This window comes from Schistocerca piceifrons, chromosome 3 (genome assembly GCF_021461385.2).
Source record: "Schistocerca piceifrons isolate TAMUIC-IGC-003096 chromosome 3, iqSchPice1.1, whole genome shotgun sequence".
Classification (NCBI taxonomy): domain Eukaryota; kingdom Metazoa; phylum Arthropoda; class Insecta; order Orthoptera; family Acrididae; genus Schistocerca; species Schistocerca piceifrons.
The window spans coordinates 743,727,105-743,752,321 of record NC_060140.1 but is presented as its reverse complement, the minus strand read 5'-3'; the positions used below and the strand labels follow the sequence as shown (position 1 = coordinate 743,752,321).

At 38.7% G+C, this 25,217-nt stretch overlaps 1 protein-coding gene across 3 annotated transcripts in view; it reads left to right on the top strand.

The window, feature by feature from the left end:
- Positions 1-11,380: 11,380 nt before the first annotated feature.
- LOC124789656 (post-GPI attachment to proteins factor 3) overlaps positions 11,381-25,217 on the top strand; it is a 131,636-nt gene continuing 117,799 nt past the window's right edge. Inside the window, exons 1-6 of one of the 3 annotated variants that reach the window (XR_007016148.1) lie at positions 11,381-11,432; positions 11,539-11,839; positions 19,789-19,937; positions 20,018-20,170; positions 20,248-20,372; positions 24,434-24,612. Coding sequence is in view for 2 of the 3 variants with exons in the window: in XM_047257089.1 (XP_047113045.1) it covers positions 11,388-11,432; positions 11,539-11,839; positions 19,789-19,937; positions 20,018-20,170; positions 20,248-20,372 (773 nt within the window). In the remaining variant the exon portion in view is untranslated. Of the gene's footprint in view, positions 11,433-11,538; positions 11,840-19,305; positions 19,708-19,788; positions 19,938-20,017; positions 20,171-20,247; positions 20,373-24,433; positions 24,613-25,217 lie in introns of those variants that run through there. The other 2 variants (XM_047257089.1, XM_047257090.1) reach the window with 2 other exon arrangements.

Here is a 25,217-nt window from a genome sequence, read left to right as displayed (position 1 = left end):
GAAACGTCAGGGGAGAGTTTTATGTATGGACCACGGCATCTCAGCCCGAAAGTGTTAAGTGATAACCGATGTTTGACTTTCTTTCTACAGCAGTGTGTGTGAGTGAGTGTGTGTGTGTGTGTGTGTGTGTGTGTGTGTGTGTGTGTGTGTGTGTGTGTGTGTGTGTAAACCAATGACATATCCTACAAAGGAATGAATAAATAAACTTAATATATGTAACCAAAAAAGCAAGCTATATAAACTTCGCAATTTGTGAGACCAAGCATTGCATAAATTGTGGATTATATGCAGGAAATAGCACCACAGTATGATGTGGCAGCCGTTAAACTAAAAATTAGTTATTTGAAATGCCTATATCAATGAATAAAAGAAGATTCTAAAATCTTAGAAGAGTGCGTGTCTGCAGATAATATTTACATGCCAGTTGGTAAGTCTGTCATTGCAGACAGCATTTTCTTTTCTGAGTGTTACTTACTTTTATAAATGTGTTTGTTTCACTTGATTTTTCCCTTGTGAAATCTATTTTGGATCCATCACTTGGGTTTTGTCTTGCTTGGATTTAACTCTTGTCACAGCTCTAAGGCCATAACCTGCACTGCAACATTCATACCCACTCATATGATTTCAGTTGACACCATACTGTGCAACTATGTAGAATTTGTGGGGCCCTGTGTGAACGGTAGCTCACGATGCCATCTGTGGCGCCACATTAGATGTGTGGTGAACACGTCTTTATGTTGGATCAGGGCTTCACAACATACGTGCTCGCGGAGCAAGCTGTGAGCAGCAAGGCGCGAGCACGGAGCAGCGCGAGCACGCTACCCCCCACTACTGGACCAGAGCGGAAAGTGGGGAGAGTCACGTGGGGCCCACAACAGCTGCCGCCAGTCAATGTAAATCCGCGGCCACCTGCAGGGATATCACTCACGAATTATTACTGTGACAAATGAAACAAATAAAGGAGAATGTACATATGCCACATAATTTTATTAGCTTAGTGTATGCCTCTACATTCGTATTAATTTGTGAACTGTTACACAATAAAAGGTGTCACTGAAGTGTGGGATTCACTGTTATATTGTACTTTTTGCCCTTTACAATTTCGTCTATGTTCGGAGTAATTGTTCTTGTGCATCGTAGGCGCAGTGTGCAGTTTAAATTTCGATCAGACAATGCGTTTCTCAGGCGCGTCTTGTTACATTTCATTGCAGAGAACAGTTATTCACAAACATACATGGAACCGAACATTGATATTATTGTAGCCGCCAGTTTGTGCAAATGAGGAAATCTATCCTGAGGCAAGTGTCTGTAAAATTCCAAAATGTTTTTCTTATTCTGAAATTTGTCTCTGTATTCTCTGTCACACTGCAGGTCAATAATTTCTAGTTGCAGCTCAGGACGAATCTCTTCAATATTCGCTGAATATGGAGAGGAGAACAGATCAGAATCACTGTCTAGTGCTGTCAGATCTTGAAACTGTTGATCAAATTCTTCCTTAAGGGCAACTAAACTATGTGAATAACATTCACAGTCTTTGTGAACATCTTGCACGGATGATAATTTAGGAAAATGAGCTAGATTTCCTATTTCCTGCTGACTCACCCAAAGTGTCAATTTCATTTTAAAAGCTCGTATTCGGTCTATGAAATGAGTAGTTAGCAGATCTTTACCTTGTAGTGAAATGTTCAAAGCATTCAGATGGCTAGTTAAATCTGCTAAGAACGCGAGATCACATTTCCATGAAGGCTCTTTCAATTCAGGAACACACATATTATTTATTTCCATGAACATATTTATCTCATCTAATAGGCAAAAATTCGATTTAATAATTCGCCACGACTAAGCCAGCAGACCTCGCTGTAATAAGGCAGGCTACCATACTGGCTTTCTACATCCTCAAGAAAGCTTTTAAATTGCCTGTGTTGTAGCCCATGCTTCCTTATATAATTGGTTGTACAAACAACAACACTCATCACATTTTTTAGAGTGATACTCTTTGCACATAACTTTTCCTGGTAGATCACACAGTGAATGCCCCTTATTTCATTCGGCACGGTCAGTTTTTGCATTTTCTCCTTCAACAGCGCAACGAAACCTGATTTTTTCCCTGTCATCGCTGGTGCACCGTCTGTAGACACTGAAACTAAAGAATTCCACGACAATCCTATATTTTCAACACTTTCTTTAAAATGGCTCTGAGCACTATGGGACTAAACTTCTGAGGTCATTAGTCCCCTAGAACTTAGAACTACTTAAACCTAACTAACCTAAGGACATCACACACATCCACGCCCGAGGCAGGATTCGAACCTGCGACCGTAGCGGCCTCGCGGTTCCAGACTGCAGCGCCCAGAACCGCACGGCCACTTCGGCCGGCAACAACACTTTCTTCAACACTACTTAAAATATCACCTCTGGTTGTAGTGTTCTTCATGGCTACTACATCGAGGAGCTCCTTCCTCACCTGAAGATCTCTATTAACACCTCTAATAAATATGGAAAGCTGCGCTGTTCCAGTGATATCAACACTTTCGTCCAGAGCTAGAGAATATGCCATAAAATCTTTATAGATATTTGCAAGCTGGCTCTGGACGTCGTCTGCCATGTCCTGTACGCAACGCATAATGGTCATGTCAGATAATGGCACAATCCAAAACTGTTCAACTTGAGATGGACACAAATGTTCCGCTGCAACTACCAAACATCTTTTATTAAATCGCCATCAGTGAAGGGGCGCAGGGATTTCGCTAAAAACAAATCAATTTTGTAGCTCACTCTGAGAGCAGCCTCAGTTGATTTTTCTTCGTCAACCAGATCTTCTTCGGATAGCTTCCTTTTAAGTTTAATAACTTCCTGTGCACGATCTGATCCATCACATTTTCCACTTCCGTAGTCTTTCGCGTGGTACGACATACAATGTCGCTGCAAATTAAATTTCCTAAAAGAATTCAGCGTTTTGTGACATACTAAACATTTTGCAACACCATCTTTTACTGTAAACAGATAAAATTACTCCCAATGGGGGTTGAACTGCGAAAGCATGGTTGGGGTTACACAACGGCGACTTGACATGATTCTTAACCTGCGAAGTGACTGTTAGAGCAGATCGTAGTACTTTTAACGTTACACAGTCGGCGCGAATTCTATAGGCACGCTGCGGTCCTATTCATACGTGCGCGCGCATTTCCCCTCCCTCCCCACCCTCCCTACTCCGCGACCTTGCACCTGCTCGCGAGCACGTGCCTGAGCAGACGCGAGTACTCGCGCTCAAAACCGGCCAGTTGTTAAGCCCTGTGTTAGACTGTAGTGCTGCTGTAGAAAACCACAAGCTGTGACGTCACATAAGTTACATGTGTGACTCTGGCTTTAAACTCTAAAACACTAGAGATGGCTGTCAAAATAAAGAAATAAAAAAGTAGCTTTGTTTAGCACATAAACAGTCGTGTTTACCGCTTCTTCCCATGAAAGCTTAAGTAAACTCTAAGCTAACAACAAGGTTTGAGCTAGTTCCCATTCTGCTGGTACGCTCAGCACATGCGTTCTGCTCTGGAATGCAGCAATTTGGGCAGGTGAAATGTATGCCATTTTATTTCATTAATTTTTTCAATTCAGTCCGACATCACACTGAAATGCGTTTTCTGGTCGTGCACAAAAAATTTTCACAGTGTTCAGCATTTCCTCTAACGTTCAGATGCCAAATCAGCAGAGATTCCTTAGGTACAAGAATTAAGTCAGGATTCGAGAATGAATTGGTCTTGTTACTGGAATCAATACCTTCAAAAAATTGCCAGTACACATGACATACGCTTGTACGACGCTGTTGTTTCGTAGTTCCCACTTGTCAAATGGTTCAAATGGCTCTGCGCACTGTGGGACTTAACTTCTGAAGTCATCAGTCCCTAGAACTTAGAACTGCTTAAACCTAACTAACCTAAGGACATCACACACACCCATGCCCGAGGCAGGATTCGAACCTGCGACCATAGCGGTCGCGCGGTTCCAGGCTGTAGCGCCTAGAAAACCTCGGCCACCCCTGCCGGATCCCACTTATCTTTCGAAACATAAGAATCTAATCCCTTGTCCATAGCTGATTATACAAAAAAGAGATCTCTATACTCTTCTGGAGTATACATAACATTGCCCATATTGCATAATTTCCACTTTTCATCGACAAAAACTTCAAAACAAATAGTCCATTTTTTTGGTGCATTCATAGTCGAGTTGTTGGCATACATATCTGGAATGGTTTGCAAACTTGGTAAACGATGTGTGCCACTCAGTCCTCTTAGCCAAGTGATTCGTCATTCCACAATCAGTGATCTGTGAGTTCTCGTCCAATTCTGCACTCATTACTTCACTAATGAAAGTCTGAATAGCTAAATCACTTTGATTTTGTTTATGAACACTTTATTGTTTTTGTTTACAGTTGGACACATTTTCCATAATACGCCAAATCCACCGGAACTGTCCACCACAACACTGGAGGTGCCTTTTGTTTGTCTCCTTTTCATATTTAATTGATGAAAATACATTACCTCTAGTGCCTCGGTTTGCATTTTTCATTTCTTTAATACTTACTTTGGTAGCAAACGGTGCTACTAACTCGTCTCTTTTCTTCCTCCAGTAAACACTACAACTCTCATCAGATGCTAAATGTCTACTAAATTTTGTTGTCTTGACCACTATGAATGTTACAGACTTTCAAAACAATCAGGCAGTGTGTCAATTAGCTACACTACCAATGATGTTTCATCCTCTTTCATGCTGAGTTGCTGCATGCAAAGAACTGAGTTTTATGAGCGAGCGAGATGTATCATCTACATCTGCTTCTACATCTATACTCTGCAAATAATCGTATGGAGGATGGCAGGGGGTATTTCTCATTGTACCAGTTATTAGGGTTTCTTTCTGTTGCATTCACGTATGGAGCATGGGAAGAATGATTATTTGAACATTTCTGTTCACACAGTAATTATTCTACTCTTATCCCCACAATCCCTATGTGAGTGATACACAGGTATACCACAGTCATCAATTAAAGCTGATTCTTGGAACTTTCTAATTAAGTGTTCTTAGGGTAGTTTACGTCTATCTCCTGCCAGTTAAGTTTTTCCAGTATCTCTCTCCCAAAGATCAAACAAACCTGTGACCTTCCACATTGCACGTCTCTGTATATGTTCAATACCCCATGTTAGTCCTATTTAGTATGGGTCCCACACACTTGAGCAATATTCTAGAACTGGTTGAATGAGTGATTTATAAGCAATCTCCTTTGTAGACTATATGCACTTCTCCAGTCTTCTACCAATAAACCGAAGTCTGCTTCCTACGTTGTACAGCTATATGTCCATATAGCTACAAAGTGTTAAACCCAGGTATTTGTATGAGTTCTTGATATTACAGTCATAGGATACTACATTATTTCGTTCTATGGAGTGCCCAGTTTTACATTTCTGAACATTTAAAGCAAGTTGCCAATCCTTGCACCACAATGAAATCTTATCAAGATCTGACTGAATATTTGCGCAGTTCCTTTCAGACAGTACATCATCACAGATAACTGCATCCTCTGCAAAACGTCTGAGGTTACTGTTAGTATTGTCTTCAATGTCATTAATATACCAAATGAACAGCAAGTATCCCAACACACTTCCCTGGGGCAGATGTTAGGTTACTTCTATATCTGACAATGACTCTCCATCCAAGATTACATGCCGCATCCTCCCTACCAAAAAGTCCTTAATCCAGTCACAAATTTCACTCGATACCTCATTTGGCGATAAGTGTAACTGTGATACTGAGTCAAATTCTTTTTGGAAATCAAGAAATACTGCATCTACCTGATTGCCTTGATCCAAAGCTTTCAACATGTCATGTGAAAAGGTGCGAGATGGATTTCACATGATCGATGTTTTCGGTATCCATCCTGGTCGGAATTGAGGAGATCATTCTGTTAGAAATACCTCATTATGTTTGGGCTCAGAATATGTTCAAAGACAGTACAACAAATCGATGTCAAATGTATTGGATGGTAGTTCTGTGGGTCAGTTCTACGACCTATCTTGTAGGCAGGTGTGACCCGTGGTTTTTTCCAAGAACTAGGCATGGTTTTTTGTTTGAGCGATCTATAGTAGATTATTGTTAGAAGAGGGGCTAACTCAGCTGCAAATTCTGTATAGCATCTGACAGGAATTCCTTCAGGGCCTGGAGCACTGTTCGATTGTAACGGTTTTAGCTGTTTCTCATGCCACTGACATTAATACATATTTCATTCATTTTTTCAGTGGTATGGAGATTAAATTAGTGTGGTTCTCTTTGGTTTTCCTTTGTAAAGAGACATTTGAAAACGAAGTTAAACATTTTAGCTCTTGCTTTGCTGCCCTCAATTTCAGTTCCTGTCTCATTCACTAGGGACTGGACACTAACTTTGATGCCACTAACAGCCTTTCATATGAGCAGAATTTCTTTGGGTTTTGTGAAATATCATTTGACATTATGCTGCTGTGGTAGCCATTGAAGAAATCACACATTGCCCTCTTGATAGTGGAACATGTTTCATTCAGCATGTCTCTATCTATAGCTCTATGTATTATTTTGCACGTGTTATTCAGTACTCTCTGTTTCTTTGTAAGTTTCTTTACACTGACTGTATACTGTGGAGGTTGCCTCCCAATACGAACTGTTCTACTGGGTACATATCTACCCAGTGCATGGTCAACTATTCTTCTAAACTTGAGGCACAGTTCCTCTGCATGCTTCTGCCCTGTGCTGGAAGTTCGTCATTGAGATAAGACAGTGTTGATTTTTTATCTATTTTTCTGAACATATGTACCTTTATGCTTGTTTTAGTTGTCCTTTTTACTTTGGTAATCATTGTTGCCACAACTACATCAAGGTCACTGATACACTGATGTGTTGCCAGATCCAATATACTTCCATCATGGATGGGGTTTCTAACTAGTTTTCAGAGAAGGCATTTAGTAACATTTCAGAGGATGTCTTATCAAACTCAGCATAACAAAACTGTAATTTTCTCAATTAATTGTTGGATGACTGAAGTCTCCATCAATGAATACAGTATGATTGAGGAAATTATGCACAAGTGAATTGAGGTTTTCTCTAAAGTTTTCGGTTACATCAGAAGATGAGCCTGGTTTGTGATAGAAGAATCCACTTATCATTTTATGCCCACCCCTGTACCGAGTTTTGCCTAAACAATCTCATAAGTAGCTTCACTTTCTATGAGCGCTTCAAACTCTTTCACTTTGTTGCGAAAGCTTCGGTAGATAACCAGTAGGATTTTCATTCTCTCAACTGTGGGAGGCATTTCTTTCAATATTACACTGATACATCTGGTTTTCCTGCAACTATCGTTATCTGGATTGGATGGAGAGCCACCTTATTTAAAAAATCCTTGTGAGCATCCCAAAAAAAATGTTGAAATGTGTGTGAAATCTTATGGGACTTAACTGCTATTGTCACCAGTCCCTAAGCTTACACACTACATAACCTAAATTATCCTAAGGACAAACACACACACCCATGCCCGAGGGAGGAATTGAACCTCCACCGAGACCAGCAGCACAGTCCACGACTGCAGCACCTAGACCACTTGGCTAATCCCGCTAATCCCGCGTAGCATGAGCATCCCACACACAGTCAACTACATTAGTATAGCATCTGAAAAGTAGTCCACTCCGGACCCATTTAAGGGAACCCTACAGTTCTCAACACAATGGCGCAAGTCCACAAATTTGCAACCTAGCTTGTCACAGAATCTTTGAACTCTATGGTCCAGGTTTCCCACTCGACTCAGAACCTGGGGAAAATTCTGCAAATTGTGAGCTTCGTCGAAACTCCATGCACAAGGCTGGTCTTCTGAACCTTCTCTGCCAGTCGCTGGAATGACCAAAGTATGACCTCAAAGCCCAGACGACAGGTATAATTTTTTCCCATGTGCACCACAATCTGCAGCTGATTGCACTCTCTTCCCCCAGAGGCTGCTGAAATAGCCCCTTCAATATGTTGAATGAGACTCCAGGTATACACGCTGAGTATACCTGGTGTCCTTTCCTGTCCCTTACTGCCATTTGCCTAAGGGGTACCATCATTCATCATACATTCGAAATACCAATGGTCAACATACCCCTACCCTTTTGCATTTGCCTCCTCTTGACATCGGACAAAACAAGTTTCTCCAAAACAGGTGAGGTGAATCCAAGTGGCTCAATTTCAGTTTCGGTGAAAGATAGCATCTCTAACTTGTTGGTTAGGGGGATCAGTTCAACACCCTGAATCCTCCCTGGCCCCCATCCGCCCTGTACAGGACGCCTAGATCTACCACTGACACGCCACTTGCAGGTGGACGCCTAATGACAGATCTCGTATCTTCTGCAGAGGAAGCAAGATCCACTGGTGAGGACAGTACTTGAGGTACCTCTGGTACTCGTATCAATTGTACACGACTCTCAGGAGATCTTCCAACACAACGATTTGCAACAGTTGCCGATCGTTTGACAGTAGTCAGGGCGATTTACAGCTGCTTACGAAGTCAGTCAACTCATCCCGTGTTTGAGAACAGCACTCACAGTAGGACTGCCTTTTGGCTGGTGCAATGTATTATAAGGCTTTAAACAAATAACTTTAAATTAAGCCCAGTGATAATCTTTTAATCTCTTGAGCTAAAAAGTTGCTAATTCCTTATAAGAATTGAAACAAATGGGCAAAACGAGATTTATATTAAGACAACACAAAAACCGGTGGTAAAAAGTACTAGTTTCCTAAAATGTTTTGAAGTTAATTATAATTCTTATAGCAAACTAGGAAACAGAGTTAATTTACCAGAAGTGCATATTTACATAGGGCCACTCCTCTTTTAGGTCATCACCTGAAATCATATGAGAAGTGAGAAATTATAACTGAACAGAACACGTAGATTGTTTTGTCTTTTATTCAAACACTGCTTACAGGTTGTCCCAGATATCTCTCGCCGTCTCACATGCAACCAACATCTACATGATTTTTGCTTCAACAGCTCTGACTCGCCGGACGATCTGCTTTGTCCAGTGTATTTAATGCTGCTTTAAATGCATCTGTTTGTGCTGTTGTATCATTCGTTGACAAAACTACAGGTCTCTGCACTTCGCGATGACACACCTCGTAACGCATTCTAATACACGTTATGAGTTTCTTACTGCAAACTACCATATGGTCCACTTTTTTATAATTTCTTAATACTATAGAAATCCATTTTGGTCACGTAAAACGTTTCAGGTTTACAACTGCAAAAATTACATACTAGAACGTGCCGGACAATTTTTAGCATGAACCGCACAAATCAAACAGAACAGGCAAACTTGTTTCTGGAGTCACTAGTTGCAAAACTATTCAAGCCAATTTCTTTCCTTGAAAGAACCACAGATTGGGCCCATAACCTATTGCAGAAATTTAAAGAAAAGAGCACAATATACCTTAATGGAATTAATAAAGCAAATGCGCGGCGTAGTTCTTAGAATATGTATTCGGTACAACAACAGACATTTCATGAATTTCACATGCAACTACTTAGCACAGAGGTTTCACCTAAATGCCAACATGAACATTTCACTTCAACAGGATTATCCGCGTTTTGCCTTTATCAGTGCACTGTTCGCATTATCGGGACGATGCTGTAGTAACCTTTGTGCGTGTTTTTCACAGGCGTCTAAAGGTAGCGAAATGAGGGATGCTCAACTACCAGACTTACCGATAGATGGCTCTACCAGCTGATTACTGTCGTCTGTATTGACCGCCATATTCGAATTTGGCAAGAAGTTTCTCTCGGTCTGTACAGTGTATAAGGAATTAAGTATTATCGAAATGGTGATTTCTTGTTCCGCTTTCAATTGTACGAAGCGATGGAGTAAGGGAAGTGACTTACCATTTCACAGGTAATAGGACTACCGATGCAATAGGATAAAAATACAGACTTAGTGCGTTTGCTAATTCGATGTTTTTGAACAGCTTTCTTCTAAAGCACCCAGAGCTGCTAAAGAAGTGTATTACTTCCGTGAAGCGGAAAGGTTTTAATCCTACGTCTTGCAGTTCTCTTTGCGGAAACCATTTCCGACAAGATGATTACGTAGTGAGCCCTGGAACGTGGAAGAAACGTCTCAAACCCGAAGCAGTGCCATCAGTTTTTGACTTTCCGACTCATTTGATGCCACCAAATAAACAGCCACGATGACATGTTGTTAGGATTTTAAGTGACAACGAATGCTTCTCCATTTGAGGTAGCTAATTAATTTCCTTGCTATGTGTGTGCTTTTTACATTTGTGAATTTATTTTGTACGAACACAAATGGACTACATAGGTCTGAGCAATGTTGTAATACAGGTCCGTATTTTTGTTTTTAGCGTTCTGTCATAGAATCTGTGCTCGATTTGCCCGCTGCAAAACCTATTGATTGCGTGGAGAATGTTGTCAATGAGAATTCGGAAATACAGAAGCGTCCGATCTTACCCGTCGGCTTTGACCCATGACGTCACAAATATGGCGGAAACGACCATAAACGACAATTCCAATATGGCGGATATAAAAACATCGCATACGTATCATAAACACTGAAATACACAGGTTTCACAAAAAGCCTAATGACTCTAACGGGACAAGCGTGGGAAATTGGGGGTTTTTGGGTGGGGAGAAACTAAATACACACAAATGTAGCCACCGACCGCCATACAAAACCACGCAAAACGACGAAAAAAATCAACATCACGAAACTGACCAAATACCAAAAAACACATTCTTATCCAGAATCAGACACTTCCCTTGACCTACATAGATCTACAGTAACTCCCGATTCCATAAATTAGGATCGAACACTTCCCTTGACCTATATAGCTCAACAGAACCTCCCGATCACATCCCCCGATACAAAACTCAAAAAACACTTCCCTTAAACCTACATACATCTACAACAGCTCCCGATCCCATAAATTAGGATCGAACACTTCCCTTGACCTATATAGCTCAACAGAATCTCCCGATCCCATCCACCAATACAAAAATCAAACCGAATACACTCAATAACAAACTCACCCGACGTACAGCAATTACCATTACATTAACCATCACACAAAACCGTTAACTCACTAATACAAATTCCGCTTCAAAACCACGAACACAGCACTCACCACTGAGCAACAGCAAACTGACCGCAACAAACCAAACAAACGTAAACCATGAACACACCACCAGAGGGCACGACAAACACCCCCACGACATCTACAAACACGCCACAATCACAAACCAAACTCCGCGCCGTAATGACGTCACACACCACAACACGCTTACGTCACGGGTCAAAGCCGACGAGTAAGATCGGAGGTTTCTGTCCGTGGAAAGCATGTCCCAATTATCCAATGCAGAAGCTGCGCATTGTGTCAAAAACGTTAGTATAGGGATGTTTTCACACGCTCAAAGTTTTCTTATAATATGTTTTCATCAAGCCTTGAGTTATTTCAATCATATATAACGAAATTATTTCTTTGTTTCAGAGTACAGTTGGTTCTTCAGTAATTGATTGTGGTATACAGTCGAAAGTAGAAATCGGAGACAAGGCGACCGAAACTTGCAATTTTTCCTCAGACACTGTGCACGAATTAAAACGTAAACTGAAGTGCTTCTGTGAAAAACTTCGAAGAAGAGAGAAGAAAGTATTTTCAATGGGTGACATCACAAGTTCATTGAAGGGGAATGGGCATCTTCCTAAGAAGTTACATAATTTCCTCAATCATCAGAAAGGAACACAAGTGGAATTAGTGTGCAATTTAGTGAACAACTCTCTCTCATCAAAGGGTAATAGATACACAACAAATGTGAAAATGTTTGTGATGACTGTGTAATTTTATTCGCCAGCAAAAATTAATGCCTCTGCCCCATAAATCATTGATTTCCAAATGGGTGGCAAGTGTAGACTGTGGACCTGGCTTCTTAAAAGTTTTTTTTAATTACATTGATTTGAACCCAATTGTAAGGGACCAGTTCAGCGATTCATGTCTAATTGTAGACAGTATGGCAAATAGGAAGCAAGTAGTTTGGGACCGGGGAACTAAGCAATACACAGGTGTTTTTTAAAAGACTTTGGTGGGGAAGTTTCTCAGTCAAAAGAAGTAATAGAGGCATCTGAGGCTCCGACTTTCGTGTTTGTCTCTATTAAAGGCAAATTTAAATGCCCGATTGCATATTTCTTTATCAACAGTGTACAGGCCACACTGATAAAATCTGCTTTGAGAGCCTGCATAGTTCTGGCATTAGGGTTTGGTGTGTTCCATGTGATGGCTGCAAGGTAAATATAAGCACTTGTACTTTAAATTTTTCCAAGGGTGATTTTAAAAGCCACTTTCCTCATCCTGTGGAAAAATACTATGTTTATTGTATCTTTGACATGTGTCATATGATTAAGTTAGCCATAAATGCTGTAGCAGAAGTATCTATCGAGTCTCCAACTGGCATTATTAGATGGCATTTCATTGAGCAATTGAAGAAGGTACAACAAGAAGAAGGTATGACATTTGCCAACAAACTATCAGGACAACATATAAGTTATGTAAATTGAAAAATAAATGTTTCATTAGCTGCACAGACTTTGAATTCTAGTGTGGCAGATAGTATAGAGTTTTTGAGGAGGGTTGGTGATCCAAATTTTAAAGGAAGTGAAGCAACAGTAGAATTTTTGTATTATATTGATAGGATTTTTGATATTCTGAACTCCAGAAATCCATTAGGTAAAGGGTATAAGAGGCCCCTGAGACTTGACAACAAATCTTATTGGCTTGGTATTTTCAGTCACTCAAAAAATTATATCAAAAGCTTAAAAATTATTGGTGTTCCGTTGCTGCTCCATGCAAGAAGTACTTTTGCTTTTGGGATAATTTTTGATATGCAATCAGTCAGGCACATAGCTCTGTAAAGTATGCTTCGTGTTGTATCTCCTCTGAAGTATTTGCTGACATATAAACTGTCACAAGATCACATAGGGCTTTTTTATCCTGCATTCGGCCCAGAGGTGGTTGGAACAACAATCCAAATGCATACCAGTTCAAATGTGCCATGAGAAAGTTGCTCTTGGGTAACAGTGTCACTGTAATGAATGAGAATTGCTCAACTTTTAATGTGTGTTGTTTGCCACCTGTTTATGATTTTCATGCAAGAAAGCATGTAGTAGAAAGTGATGAAAGTGCTGCAGAAAATGAAATAGAGAAGTGGTGTGCACTTCTTGGTGATAAGATTAAGTTCTCATTTTACAAGCAAAACATAGTCTATTATATTGCAGGGTATGTGTCATTGCACTTGTCAAGGCAGATCACATGCAAAGACTGCCTTCACATACTGAAGCCACCAATAGTTAAATCTGCATTAGAATGTGATGCTCTCTATGCTTTTCCCAATATGGCCAGTAAAAATGCCTTTGTAAATTTTGTTAACCGGGGAGAACTGGTTAAAACAAGTGGCTGCGTATACTCTGTTGTAGAATACTCAGATAAACTGTTTCAGATTTTTGTGATTGCTGGGGATATGCGACGGAAATATATACAGGCCAAGATTTTGCATTCTGTTAAAAATAATTTGTAGATTACCCATTTCCTGCTCTTGGTCATGATTACCATTATGAAATTGGGATTGATGACTTACATCAAACTCAACTTGTTTGTAAGATTGCATCCCTGTACTCCTGCATACGCTTAAAAACATATGGGAAAAAAATGTCTGCTGAGAAAATTTTAAACAACAAATAAAGTATAAGGCAGAAGTTAAATAAACTCATATTGTTTAATCATGTATAGTGCTCAAATTGGAAAAGATTATGTAATGGAACATTCCATGCAGATGGGTATGACAGTTTGACAGCTTTTTTTAAAACTACTTTGTCCATAGATTTGTTGTTGTGTAATGATGAACTTCAAAGGACGAATCACAATGAAGTAAAATTAACTCTTTACATCCTGTGTAGATATTATAATTAAAATTGTTTATTATATAAGCTTATTTTAAGATGTTTGGTGTTACAAAATATGCACTTGCATTAAAAACAGGCGATTTGTGTGAAATTAATGGAAAAAAATTTCTGAGACTTATTTGACAGATAGCTTTCAGTGTGAGAAAATATTTCCCTCAATAACTATGTTAACTTGAATTTGATCTAATGGAGTATGCAGTGGTCCTATGTTTCAAACAGTAATGTTTGTGGATACTGTGCAACATAAGAGCAATAAAATTGTTACTGTGTCAATTCTTGTTTTAATACTTCCTAGAATGAACACAATGTTCCGATTGATCGTAAGCATTCTTTTTACTTTAGAACCATTCTAGAATAAGGGAGCCTGAGTCAGTCGAAACCTAATTCTCTGAATTTTGTCTTTATTTTGCTAGGAGGTGTTTCTATTATATTTTCCTGTGTTGGGGGGGGGGGGGGGGGGGGGAAGAGAATGCAAATAATCATATAGAATTATCTTTCTAGCACTACGAAGTACAGAATACAGTGATTGCTGTTGCACTTGGTAATCTAGGAAATTTCAGTGCTTGTTACATGCCTAATTTTCATCATTTACCTTAATTACACGGTTGCACTTTTTGCTGATTTGAACTTTGTACTAAAGGTTAAAAATATTTTGTTTGGTCATAGTAATAAAAGCATTTCATTTTGTTAGTTCATATGTCCCACATGGAACTGAAGTTATGGCGACAAAGGAAGGAATTAACATTAAGGAATCTTACTTCACAGAAATTATGTAACAATGGTTACACTTTTTGCTAGTTAACGTTAACATAAACCATTTAGTTTTCCATGAAGAGTGAAAGCAGTTGCAAGAGTCACATGTAGAACAGTTACCCATAGGGAACTAAAGTATTTTACGTTTGAGTTGTTGCAGGCCCAAAGTATTGTGCTCTTCATATTTCTATTTAAAAAAGCTTGTAACTCAAATTCACAGACAATTTGGAATCTGTACATACATGTGTGTGGCAAAGCACTTTTCATGTGTCATGTGGAACCTTTAATTTTCTGGTTTAAATATAATTTATTTCATGAATTACCTTTAATACCAACAATGTCTGAATGCATTATTTACCATTTAGAAGAAGCAATATTAGTGTACAGAATAACAAACCTCATGAAAAATGGGAGAGATTGTTCTGTACAGAACTTGGAATGGCTCTTTATCAATAGCAGGTAAAAAAGAAGGCTTCTATTAAATGTTCAAAGAAACCAGTCAGCACTTCTTAATTCACCATACAGGTGATACAGTAATAAAACAATTTACTTTTTTCAGAATTTCTGGTATTAAAAGTGTGAAGACCTATTCAATTAGTATTTGCTTTGCCAATAACCTGTAGTACAAGTAGGGTGAAGGCTCTAGTTTTGGCCACTACCCCACTTATGGCCACCTCGATGTCAAAGGTTAATTTTTAAGCTTCTCTGGAATACCAGCCAGTTCTACCATAGATTATAATAAACTTTGTGAAAGGCTCTATTCATTTGTCTACATAATCATTCTTTTGTCTGTTTTTGTTTGGAGACACCATTTTGTGAAATGATCAGTGTTGAAGAAGCTGGGTTTTGCAGAAATTTTTTTAAGCAACACATGATCTGTTTTTTTGTATTTTACATGTTTAAATAAAACATCAGAAGAAACTTAATCTTTTCAGAGGTAAGATAAGACATCATATTTTCATTTCTGTTAAGTTTTATATGGCTCAGACTAAAAACATGTTATCAAAAGTCTGTGGCCATTAACAGATCTATATTTAGCCCTGGTTGCGGGTTATGGCCACGCATGTGGCCATAAGTGGAGACATATATGTATCCTGTTTTGGCCACTTCTAAAAACTAATACAAAAACGTCAATATTGATGTTCTGTCCTACATTACACTAGGCTAATTTTATTTAAATAGGCTTATTAAAAGATTTTTGGTATTTTTATATAAATACATACCGGATTGAAACTTCCTGGCAGATTAAAACTGGGTGGCAGACCGAGACTTGAACTCGGGACCTTTGCCTTTCGCGGGCAAGTGCTCTACCAATTGAGCTACCCAAGCACGACTCACGCCCCGTCCTCACAGCTTTACTTCTGCCAATACCTCGTCTCCTACATTCCAAACTTAACAGAAGCTCTCCTGCGCTCCTTCATCAATATTGACATATATTCAACTCACAGCAGCATTTTACAAAATACAGATATTCCGTCAACACCCACCAACAGTCTTATTCCTGCAGATATATCAACAACCCACAATAGTATTACACATAATTCAGGTACTCCAACTTCCAACCATAGTTCATCTTCAGTGCGTATCCAAGTGACACCACCAAAATCATTAGCAACAGTTTTTGAAGGTGTCATCACTTGGCCAAAACCCAAAGAACGAGGCACAAAAATAAAGAAAGAACACGCACCCACTGTTGTGACTAGTGACAAGTGGGTGGAATATCATGAACTAAAGGAAAAAGAGAAGCAAGAGAAGGAGCAGGGAAAAAGGAAGAGAAAAGCTATGGAGGAGTTAAAGTCCAAAGAGCAGCACTTGGCATTATCTTCTTGTAAAAAAGGGGAAAACAAGAAACAGACAAGAGTTAAGTGATAGGCCGACAAGTTCTTCCGAGAAAGAACGGACGGACAGTGGAAGCAGTTTAGATGACTACGTAGAAGGAGATGATGATGATATACCAGAAAATGTGAAACTATCTTCGAGTGAGAATTTGAAAGTAGGGGACTTTATTTTGGGAAAATTTAGTTTAACAGGAAATAGAACAACAAGACCTGCAATTTTTAAGTATGTATCTGTAATTTTGAAAGTGCTTTCTGATTCTGAATATGAAATTCAGTGCCTAAAAAGTTCTAATGTTCAGAAAACTTGTTTTGAATACATTGAAAATGATGTTTCGACTAGAACGGGTAAAGATATTATAGGGAAACTGCCAGATCCAGTCTTGATGCAAGAAGGACGTTCATTAAAAACAGTTTCCTGGTTCCATTGATATTCGTAAGAAATAAACTTGTCTGGAAGTTGATTTAAGTAATTACTGGGACAATACTTTGCCTAATGATTTTTTTTCCTGTTCATTCAGTTGCTGTACCTTTTACCTATTTGATGTATGTTTGTCGTCTTATATACTTGTATAAAGCACAAATTACCTTCTGGCACATGGATTAACAGTTATTTTAGCCATAGTTTTATTATAATATGAAGTGGCCATAAGTGGGGAAACAACTGGCCATAGGTAGGGTTTACATGGCCAAAACCGGGGAAATGCGCCATTTATTTTTCAATATTTTTTTCTGCTTTTGTTATACAACTTAGAATATGTGTTTTTACATGGTTGTAATGTGTAGACTTCGAAGCAATAGATACGATTTTTTGAAGTAATTTGTATACTTTCTTCCTATAGTAAAAATGTGATGTATCTCAAATTTCCCTTAATGTGGCCATAACTGGGGCCTCGACCCTACATGTAGAAGCAGGTAATTATGGGAGTAAAGAGTTATGTTAAAATTATAGATACTGACTGGTATTACTTGCTCACAGAACATTGTAGTTGCTGTACAGTTAATGCTGTAAGTGGTGTACCCAATGTGATTCCTGGAGGACATAATATTCTGTTATCCTATGGGAGTGCACTGGTACCACACATATTGAAAGTAAGTTTTGCTGTGGAATAGTTGTACCAGACGTCTGTACCAGAAAACAAATCTCCACTGTGACACCCTTATGTTGTTGGTATGCTATTAGCTATTTATTACAGGAATACTCTAAACATGGAGGAGGGTGGGAGGGAGGGAGAGAATGTTACTCTCTTTCCAGATACTGTTCTATTTCTTCAAACCAATTCTGAATTTCTCAGGTTATTACATATTATTTACTGTACATTATCCAGCAATACTTCTGTTGTTACCGGATAGTTTGTAATTTGGCACTACCTTTGTGCCACTGGTATTGGCTAGTGTGCTTTTGCAGATAAGAAACTCAGTTGGACTAGAATGTCCTGTCAGTATAGAACAAATTCAGACAATATGGAACTTTTTACACTAAATTTGCAATATAATGACACCCTTGTCTCACACAGATTGTAGCAGCCATTGGGGTGCCTGTCTGGCCAGCTTCTGCAGCTTTTGCTTTCAGGTTTGGTTTTTGCTTGGGCCCTATACAGACAACCAGTCATTCCAGTGACATACACTATCTCAAAGACTGGAACCAAGATTCACAGAAATAAAATTCCATGGTTATAATTCATAGTGTAATTAATTTTGCTCACTGACGTGTTTTGAATTCAATTTTAAAATAAAACCATGGTACCAGTCATTGTTGGGTGTCAGACTGGAAAATTACAGTTAAGACACCCCAACCATAAAATTAACAGCCGTGATCGATGTTATTTTCAGCAAGTTCCTTCACTTCCTACATCATCATGGATCAGTCCAATATAATATTAGTACTAGACTTAACTTCCAAATGATACAAGTCATGCATTTAAGAGGAGCCTTAACGTTGGCCTTTGTGTTTGTCGCATTTAAATGTATTTCTTGTCTCATATCAAAGACTGAAGCACTGTCAAAAACTGGTGCTTCTACCTTATCACTCAGTTAAAATACACCATGCACGTACAGCCGTTAATAAAGTCATGGCATTTAAATTTCTGATCAAAGAGAGAGCCAAATTCGTAAGTGCATGTTGCAATTACAGTGTCAGCATACATACAGATCTGTAATGCATCACTTCAGATAAAGAAAAATAATAAATTTTTCCGTTTATACGTAAGTAATACTTTAACAGTTCAGTTGTAATATGTTGTCAGAAAGATACCCCTAAGCAAACGCAAACGATGTCAACTTTTTTTTTTTCAAGAGACGTCTTCACTGTTTTCCACACTTGATTTTCCGAAGTATACCTGTAGTTAAAAGCTTTGGCAAGTAAGGTAATTTGCTGACCTCCATTGAATCTTAAATAGTGTTTTAAAACGGGCAAATAAGTACAGCACTCATAACATTAATAGTAAACGATTTATAGGTCAGCTTGTCAAACTTCCAAAACACACTCGAATTTAGGAATTTCATAGCGGAACTGTCACTGTTTTTTCTCGCTAGATTAGAGACACTTCATTATGTTGATGTGTAGATATCTAGAACATCCAATATAAAAGACTTATGAGGGCGCAGAACGAAAAACATTTTCATTCGTGTTTTGACACTTCGTTTTTTGCCAAATTCAGATATGGCGGACACCAGTGATCTCTGGCGGACACTCACGCGCTAGAGCCATCTATCGGTAGTTCCGGCAGTTGAGCATCCCTCATTTCGCTAGCTTTAGATCCCTGATATTCCTCGTATTCACCCTTGTCGATTCATACTCGCAGTGGTGCCACGCTATTTATGTGTGTGGTCAGTGGTGTTTATTGTTTACATTGACGATGCAAGTGGGAGGAAGTACATGCCGGCTGTCATACGAAGTTCTTTGTTTGATAACATGTATGTGATTACATTATGATATTTTTCCGTATCGTAGTAAATAATGTTGAAGGCGTAGAACGAAAAATTGGTGAAAATGTCACTTATAGTAGCATGGCTAGTAACGACAGGATTGTTTAATTTTGTTGCGGCGTCTGTTGGCGATAGAACCCTGTTCTATAAAAACTGTGTAGACAAATGTGTCGGACAAAACTGCACGAAAGGTACCTATGTAAAATAATTATTTCTACAGGGAAGTGAAATACTAAAAGATTTTTACGCACATCACCTTCTTTCATTTATAGATGGCCTGGACTTCTCCACGTCAGTTCAGCCGTTCTACCAAAGAGCGCTAAAATGGACTTGTAGGGAAGAATGCCAGTATAGCTGTATGTGGCATACAGTTGAAAACTTCTTAAGACGTAATTGGGATGTTCCACAGTTTCATGGAAAAGTGAGGCAGTTCGGATTGTGGAGTAAAAACAGATTTAATTGAATGGTTATCGTGAGCACTAATATTGGTTTCTTTTTCAGTGGCCCTTTATACGTTTTCTTGGTGTGCAAGAACCAGCCTCCTTCATTTTTTCTGTGATGAATTTTGTCTCTCATCTTTTGATGCTGAGGAGGTTTCACAAGGAAGTAAGGAGAGATAGCCCAATGTATTGGTTCTGGCATGTGTATGGGGCGGTATGCTACATTTCATTTCATCTTTGAGTATGAATGTCTGAAATTCTTCCCCAGTGTTAATGGAGAATTACTTGCAGGTCTGCTTGAATGCATGGTTGTGGTCAGCAGTGTTTCATGCAAGAGATACAGTGCTTACTGAACAAATGGATTACTTTTGCGCATTTTCAATGGTGCTGTTTTCCTGCTATGGTATGCTTGTGAGGTAATTTAAGTGAAAAAAAAAAACAACGGATGACACTAATTGCTATATTGTAACTATTAATTTGTGTAATTTGGTTTTGATTATGCAGTCTCACTGCCTATAGCTGCCGTGACTTTCCATCCCTTTCTGCTTCTCAGAAAACTGTTGGTATAGCAAGATTTTCTTAGTATTAGTACCTTCTCATAAACGCCATCCTCTCAAAGACACAGAAAAATTGAAACACCAAAAAGGACTGATGTAATGAGATGAATGTTAGATACATTCTTTATTCATTCCAATTACTTCCATAATATCTTGGATAGAGGTATGGGCATTGGTAATTTTTTTGATTAATCAATAGATGGGATTATAGATGCTATTTTAGGGTTTAGTGTGCACCTTGATAATTTTAATTAGATATAGTATGGCAATTTTAGTAACCAACACAATCAGAAAATTGACATCCTCATCCATGTTGCTCAGTGCTACAAGCACTTTGACTTTGAAGGGGTCACATTGTTTTCCTTTCATTAAAGAAATGGTATTCTGAAGTGTTCATTTTGAGTACGACAGATGTGCGATAGAGTTCACACACATGTGAATGTTTTGAGTGATTGTGCCGGACTATGTAAAGTAAGCCTCACAGCACTGTGTGCCATGTGTACTATAATATTTCCGTGACTGTAATTCAGCTCTTGAGCTTTTTACCTTGCCGAACACTATGCCACTAGGTGGAGAGTGGCATACTAAAAATTTGCTAGATCTCCAAAACAAATGTAATTTTGTGGCATAAGGCATATGAAAATGAAATAATTGTATGGTATTATTGACTGGGAGAACCCATCTGGGTTTGCTCGGCCACCCAGTGCAAGTCTTTTTATTCAGCATCACTATAGTGATTTGTGCGTTGGTGGTGGTGATCATTATGATGATGATGACACAACAACACCCAGTCCCTGTGAAGAGAGAATTTCCGACCCAGCCTGGAATCGAATCCAGGACCCCAAAGGACTAGGGTGAGGGCTAGTGCTGCATAGGTGGGTAGAGGGAGGTGGAGGTGGGAAGCAGAATGAGCGGTTAGGTGTGGGTAGATATTGGTTTACAGGGAGCAGCTGGTTGGCTGGATAGAAATGTGGGAATGAGAGGTGGTAGGTGCATGGGCTATTCATGCAGTGTATGGACACCAGAGCAGGTGAGTTCGTGTGGCGCAAAATGATGATGATGTGGAGGTATGGATTGGGTGGAGGTAACAGAACAGAGGAAGGGGAAACTGTTGGGTAGCAGTAGTAGGAACAGTGGGTTAGTGGAGACTGAGGCCAGGCGTATGTGTTATCCTCTCATCTGCATAATTCAGTAAAGGTGGTGCTGGAGGGGAGGATCCAAATGACAAGGGTTGTGAAACAGCCATTGAACTTAAGCATGTTGTGCTCAGCAGTGTATTGACCATTGGGTGGTTAACTCCATTCTTGGCCACAGTATGGTAGAGGCCATTCATTCTGAGGGACAGCTGGTTGGGGGTTATGCTCAGTTATTTGTGAGTACATTCTCTCAAAAACTTTTGAAAAGATAAAGTAGTGATACAGTAGTCAATCAGAGGTAGTTTGACTATCTCCAGCGTTGTCGATGGCTGTCACTACAGCATATTTGTCTTTCAGGAAATATGCCCAGAGTCATCACTTAATTACAAACAGCTTAACGGTGTCAGTTTAGTGCCCTGCACTTAACTTGACACCGCTATAGACCAGTTGTGAGAGAAGAAAGGAAGAATTATAGGTATATATGTATGTGGGAAGAGCTAAGTATCCACATTAATGTAGGCCCACCAGTTTACCTGTTATACCAATGTCTGTCTCTCTGTAATGTGCTTTTGTGATTACTGTAATATGCTCAAACACATGCACCTATGTTTCATTTCTTACTGACTCCTCAAGATTAATTTTTACTGTCAGTGAGAATCTGGTATTATATTTCAGAAAACATAGAAATTGACTTGAAACTTGTGCACATGGTCTGCTAGGATAACTGGCACTGAGGACAAATTTAGATTCTTCTTCTCCTCTTTGCTGAGCACTCTCGAAATTTTGGTGTCAGCATCATAAGTACCCTGCCTGTTAATCATTTATTGAGATCAATATTAGTTTACAGCAATAATTGTTAGGTCATCTGCAAATTAAGGAACATGTTGTGACGAGTCATTGATAGCAATTATGAAAAAGAATGGTCCAAGAACTGATCCCAGTGGTAACCGTGTCTCTGCCATTTTCATTAAAGAATGCCCGTTTCTCACTGAAACATATTGTTTTTTGTGTCTTAAGTATGAAGCAAGTATTTTTATTGCTGTTGTTTGTACTTCATATAATTCAAGTTTCTTAATATTTCATAAGGGATACAATCAAAGGCTGTACTTAGGTCACATAAAACCCTAGTTTCAAAAGCAGTGATTTATCTGGTTTATAATGTCAAGAACCACTGAGGTGGTATTTTTTCCTTGTGTGTAACCAAACTGTTTGTTCGAAAGGAGATTATATTCTTCAGAATTATCACTTAATTGATTATGTATAAGAGTTTCCAAAATTTTAGAAGTTACAGGAACTATTGAGACTAGGAAATAATTTTGGGGGAGATTTGTCTCCTTTTTAAAAATTGGTATATCTTTAGAAATTTTTAATGATGCAGGGAAAATTCTGAGCTGAACACATTTGTTAAAATTGAAGGCTAAAGGTTCACAGATGAAATGAATAGTTTTCTTGATAATGTAGTTGGATAGCCAGTAATTATCCATAGTTTCAGAGTTGGAGGTTTTTTTACTGCTTTTATTACATCTGTGGATGTGATAATTTTCCACTGAAAAAACTGTTTCACTGGCAGCCGCTTACCAAGTATTTCGTTTGCAGATGTGTTGGCCAAGTTTATTCTGTTTGCAGTTTCTTTCACTGAAGTCACAAAGAACTCATTCAGTTGGTCTCATTCAAGTGATACTTCCTGTGTTTGGTTGGGGGAGTGTTCTTGTGTGATAATCTGCCATGCTGCTTTGCACTTGTTTGGTGGAGTTTCTATAAAGCTTTCATACAATAATATTTTCTCATTAAGCAACTTAGTTTTAGAAAATTTTTTATACTTCTGATACTTATTGTAATCTGTATCAGCTTCTTTGGTGTCCTTCCCACAGTTGTTTTGATATGCATTTTGCAATAACATTTGTTCCCTAATGTTTTCAGTTCTTTAGTATACCAATTTGCTACTTTGTTTTGGGCTTACATTTATACTTAGTTTTTCGTAGGGGTGATTAAGTGTACCACACTTCAATATATTTGCTAAAGAATCTGTCAAACACAGTTTCAACATTATTTTGTTAAATCTGTGTTTCATACAAAAAGTCCCATTTTATATAACTTAGCCTATCAGCAAACAGTTTACAAATTCGTCTATCTGACTTCTCACCCAAGCCACCTCATTTTCATCGTGGGTTATATTACTGATGTGACCTAACAGTTTGCTGTAGAGTCTGAGGAATAATGGTCCAGGGTCAGAGATACATCCATTTGCATGACCAGCAGTAAAAATCTCACTAGGGAAGTTAACAATAATATTATCTGAGCAGGCTTCTTGGCGAGTAGTTTGACATTTCTATATTGAAGTCACTGCAGATAGTGATATTTTCTTTTTTCCTTGCTATTTTTTAAATGAATACTTCTACCTCTCGATTTAGAGATCTGTCTATCGCAGTCTCATCTGTCAGCTTTATGCAGCTTAACGCACAAGCTACTTCAGAACAAAACTAGCTTACATCAACTTTTGTGAATTTCAGACTGTCTTTGAGAAAAATTACAACTCCACCATTTTTTTTTTTTCTTTTCTACACGTAATATTGGCCACAACATATCCTTGAGGAACCAAAAATATCTATTTCAGATTCAGTTAACCAGTGCTCCAAAACACAAGCTGCATCTACTTTCTTACTTCTTCACTAATGTTCTAATTCTAATATTTTATTCCTAATGCTGCGCATATTGATTTGTTATACTTTTGTCTGTCAATACTTGGACCTATTGAGCCTAACAGTGTTATTTCTTTTTTTGCAGAGAAGAGGGATTCCTTATAAAGATAATGACACTGATCATTTTTAGGCTGAGCCATGTAACTTACATATTGGAGAGATTTCTCCTTGTTCCTCCCTGATATCATAAAAATTTCTCATCCTGTATTGTGGCTCTTCTTGGTCTCAGTTGCATTCTCTGGCTGCCTGCTGCTTTTGTTCCAGGTGATATTTTTGCTTTATTTGTGGTGTGATACTGTTAAAAATAGGAAAATCTTCATTGTTTCATAACGGATAATTTCAGAGCTGCAAAAAATGAATAAACGATAAGAATAAAATGGTTAAAAGATTTAAATATCTCGTGGAGATAATCCAAGAAAATGGTTTGTTGTAATAGAGGGAACTAACTAAAAACTATTACAACAGCAAAGGAGCCGGCCGCTATGGCCGAGTGGTTCTAGGCACTTCAGTCCGTAACCGAGCTGCTGCTGCTACAGTCGCAGGTTCGAATCCTGTCTCGGGCATGGATGTGTGTGATGTCCTTAGGTTAACGTAGATCTAAGTCTAGGGGACTGATGACATCGGATGTTGAGTCCCATAGTGCTTAGAGTCACTTTTGAACAGCAAAGGACTGTCTGAAAATGCAAAAATAAGGCATTACAGTACAGTAGTGAAGTCAGAATGTCTACATGCGACTGACTGTCTAGTATCAAACTATAATTTAGATAAATTAGAAGTACTAGAAAGCCAAATCATTAGAAAAATATTAGATGCACAAAAAACTATGAAAGGTTGGAAATTGCGTAGTAACGACAAAATTTATTGAAACA